The 4081-nt window shown below is 40.1% G+C and overlaps 1 protein-coding gene across 1 annotated transcript in view; it reads right to left on the bottom strand.

Moving 5' to 3' along the window:
* LOC107116036 (protocadherin-15-like) overlaps window positions 1-4081 on the bottom strand; it is a 456694-nt gene that overhangs the window by 112278 nt on the left and 340335 nt on the right. The window contains exons 18-19 of the mRNA XM_015417887.1: window positions 2255-2364; window positions 853-993 (exon numbers count right to left, since the gene is read on the bottom strand). Of these exons, the coding sequence (XP_015273373.1) occupies window positions 853-993; window positions 2255-2364 (251 nt within the window). The remainder of the gene's footprint in view (window positions 1-852; window positions 994-2254; window positions 2365-4081) is intronic.

The raw sequence follows: 4081 nt of genomic DNA, 5'->3' as shown, positions 1-4081 counted from the left end.
TACAATCCAGCCCTTACAAGCATAGGCTTGGATACACAGGTGACTAGTCTCATATCATAGAGGATGGTCATCTTAGGGTGTCAGAGGCAGTAGGCAAAGCCTGACAAAATATTGCATGATCCCCAAGATGCTTCCAGGACTCTGAGAAAGTTTGTACAGACTTGGGTCATTTAGCAATGCAGCTCCCACCTCAAGTTCTACAGCCACAATGCCTGAAGGCTGCCAGATTTGAGTCTAGTAGCACCTTAGAGATCAACAAAATACCTGATGAAGGGAACTTTGACTCTCTGAAGCCTATACCCCCAAAATATTGTCAGTCTCTAAAGTGCTACTGGACTTGAATCTAGCTGTGGTATCCAGCAGCATTTTTTTAAAGTATGTGGCGCGTAGAGGTAGTTAAATAGTAATAAGTGAGTTAGAGCTCCTGCCATTCTTATATTAGAGTTTTAGCTGTAATGGTCTTAGACTGTATTTGTAACACTACATTGGCCTAACAAGCATGCAGTAAGTACCAGATAACTGAGTAACAAAATGACAACCTCTTAAAACAGCTAGACCAGAATAAAAGAGAAGAGAAAGATGGTCTTTTTGGGGTAGAAATCCAAACACATAGGCTTGAAGTTGTCTTACATGGGCATGAAGTGGAGTCTGGTCTATTAAGGTCAGTACTGTTTACTCTGACTGGCAGCATCTCTAGTCTCAGGCTGAGGGATTTCACATCGCTTAGTACTCAATCCTTTTCACTGGAGTCGCTGGGTATCAAACCTGGCACCCTCTGCATGCAAAGCAGATGTTCTACCACTGAGCCATGGCCCTTCCCCATATATAAGACACTTGATGAAAGTAACTTACTTTTAGATGGCACAGGCAAATTGGTCCGAATCACTTGTAGTGAATCCGCTTGCACACGAAGCACATAGTTTTTCACAGTTTCATAGTCCAGAGATTTATTTATCGAGATGACACCTGTCCTGTTATTAATGGAAAATATACCTGGAACATACAACACCCCCGCACCCATTATTATCCTTCCAAAAATGTTTAGAATGGATGTTATCAGTCAAAGCCTATACAAAATCTGGGTAAAACTACAAGCATTTAGTGTGACTACTGTTTTTTCTCCCCAGTCTCCAGCAGTGAACTTTCAAAATGTGCCATTGAAAAAAGCTGTCTCTTAGTTCCAGAAGTGGAAATTATGAACATGAAGGGAAACTGAAAACATAAGCAACATTATTCCTGTCCCAAGCAAATACCCTAATATTATCAGGGGGAAAAAAACAACTTTTTATAAGGTTTCTAAGCTAAGCTGGGCCTTCATGGTAAGGGGGCAAACCCTCCAGCCACTGGCTAATGTGAGTCTCTCCTAGGGATGGTCATGAACTGGCTCATGAGACAAAATGCAACACAAACTTGTTCTGGTTCAGATCCCCCAAAATGATGTTTGGGGAAGGAGCCTACCCCGAACATTTACCAGACTTTTGTCCAGTTTGGCTGAGTGGCGCGGGTCTGCAGCTGATCTGTTAGGTTTAAATGGCTGCCAGCCATTTCAACCTAACAGCTGACTGGCATACCTGATCCACTGTGTTTCGTTTTCCCTACTTTGAAGCCATTTAAACCTAACAGTGGGGTGGATCTGCCCATCAGCTGTTAGGCTTAAATGTCAAGCTGTGGCTGAGAGAAAGGGGGGGTCCAAACTGGTTGGTTCAGGGCATTTTGACTTGGTTCGAGAGCTACCCCAAACTGAAATGTTTAGGTTTGTGTCCATCCCTAGTCTCTACATTTTCTTTTCCTTTATTTTTTGAACCTCCTCTTGAACCTGTTTATTCCAAAATAGTGCTGTATATGTTGACCTTATGGATATGCCTGCACTGCAAAACTAGATTGCCATTATACAAGATTTCTGTCATGGCTTCTCAAAAAATCTTGTGAATTGTACATCAGAGACAATGCAGAAAATCCTGTGTAACACATTCCTAGACCCTCTTACATAGCTCCGACTTCCAATGTCCCCTAAAGAAATGACAAAGGATCTTAAATACTGGGGCAGAAACAAAGGCAGGTGCTTGTCAGATTTTGCAGCAGAAAACACAATAACACTTAAGAAACCATCATAAAAGAGATAGCATAGGTTCAGTCCCTTGGAAACACAGGTGTCAAATGTACTTTCTTCCATCAGAAATGTTTGTCTCCCACTGTCCCCTCAAAAAAGTACATTTTGCTCATATACAAGATCATCTGGGACAGGATTACTTACCACCTTCATTTCCTGAAACAATGGAATAGATGATTGTTTGATTCAAGGCAGCAGCAGTTATAACAGCCACCTGAGTTCCTTTGGGTGCACCTTCGCTCACAGGAGGGGGCCTGTAAAATAGGACAAAACACATTGCTCTTTCTTAGAGTCACGTTCTCTGCACTCTGATTTACTCAATATATATGCAGGAGTTTCTTCTTATCCATGTTGCTGAAGAAGAAGGAAAGCTACATGCAATTACATGTAAGGGTCATGTAATTCCAGTGCTTAGCTAGATGAAAAAAATAAAAATAAAAAATTGAGCACCTAAAATAAAGCAACAATGCTCCCAATCAAACCTTCCCCTCCCCCAATTACTGCCAAAATTTGCTACTGCAACATTTGAATCCCTTCCCAGGTCTGATTGTATGGGGAAAGAATTCAAACATTTTCACAATTGCATAACTTTCTAGCTAGGGAGCAGGAAAACAGAGAAATCAGCATAAGAACAATGTTAATTTCTATCCTTGTATGTATTCTGTATTAGCTGCCTTGGGAACAAATTTCTGAAATACAGGTATAAAGGCGAGGTATAACTATTAGTAACATTAAAAAAATACAAATACAACAGCACTATTAACGGCAGCTGTTGTTTCAATCATCATATTTGTCAAAAGAAAGTGCAATGCAGCAGCAACCGATAACTGAGGACTAGTATTTATTTTTTTTAATCCCCGGAGGGATATTTTTTTATTTTGCAAATACTACAAAAACTACAAAGAAATATTAGGGAAGGGACTACAACTAAGGATAAAGGAAAGCAAACCACACTAAACTAAACTAAAACCCCAAGAAGAGGAGATCTTTTCACTGTTAGTAAAAATGTTAGTACGATTAGTTTTAATATCACAATATACTTGTAGAGTTCTTGCTTATAGCAATTCGTTCTTTATGTTATTTTGTTAGTTGTTATAAAAGAAGTCGCTGATCATCTTCTTATTCATCGCTTCAAAAGGCCATTTTCCAAGTCCTTCTGCCTTTACTTTGGCTTTCTGTCTCTAAAATCGTATACCACTCTGGCAGGTCCAGCACCCTTTTCTGCCGCAGAAGCCTCATCCATTCCCGAGGTAGCAGAGTCACTAGACTTCGTTTCTTCCTCTTTGGACTCTTCGTCTGTCCCCAGCTGACATCTCAAAAATTCTTTAGCTTTAAAAGTGGAGTCTATCTTCTCTCTTCTATCGATATTAAAGATGACACCCTCTGGAACCGCCCACCTTTACGATATCCCATTAGTTTGAAGAAAATTGTAATTTTTCCTCTTTTGTCTAATGTCAAATGGAATGTCCTTTAAGGTTTTAATGGTAATATTTCCCATTTTCAGTGGAGTTGCTGAAGTTGCTTTTAAAATGGCATCTCTGGTTTGTCTTCTTAAAAACCTAACCACTATTTCTCCAGGTAGGTAATTTTTTTAAATGTAATTGGAGTATGCCCTATAGACTGACTCCATTTCGTTTACCAGTTCATCCGCTGTTAAATCTACTACTTGAGCAATGATCTCACCAAGCACCCTCTTCGAGTCTTGCCGATCCGTTTCAGGAACCCCCTGAAACCTGAGAATCATGTTAGCTTTTTCCATCTGTAGCTGCAAAACTCGATTCTCTTGGCAATTTTGCTTCGTTTCCACATCTCCCAACCTTTTCTTCAACTTCTTGCTTGTGGTGTCTATCTCGTTAATTTTTTCGTTTGCCTGCTCCACTTTTTTCTCTGTTTTATTCAGCTGAAGCTGCTGTGCTGCAAAGTTTTTATTCATCACGGTCAATTGCTGGTTAATACCATTGACTTGCTGCA

Source organism: Gekko japonicus, unplaced genomic scaffold (assembly GCF_001447785.1).
Source record: "Gekko japonicus isolate JY-2015 unplaced genomic scaffold, Gekko_japonicus_V1.1 scaffold528, whole genome shotgun sequence".
NCBI classification, from domain to species: Eukaryota; Metazoa; Chordata; class Lepidosauria; order Squamata; family Gekkonidae; genus Gekko; species Gekko japonicus.
The sequence above is the reverse complement of the archived record's forward strand: the minus strand, read 5'-3'. Positions and strand labels throughout refer to the sequence as shown.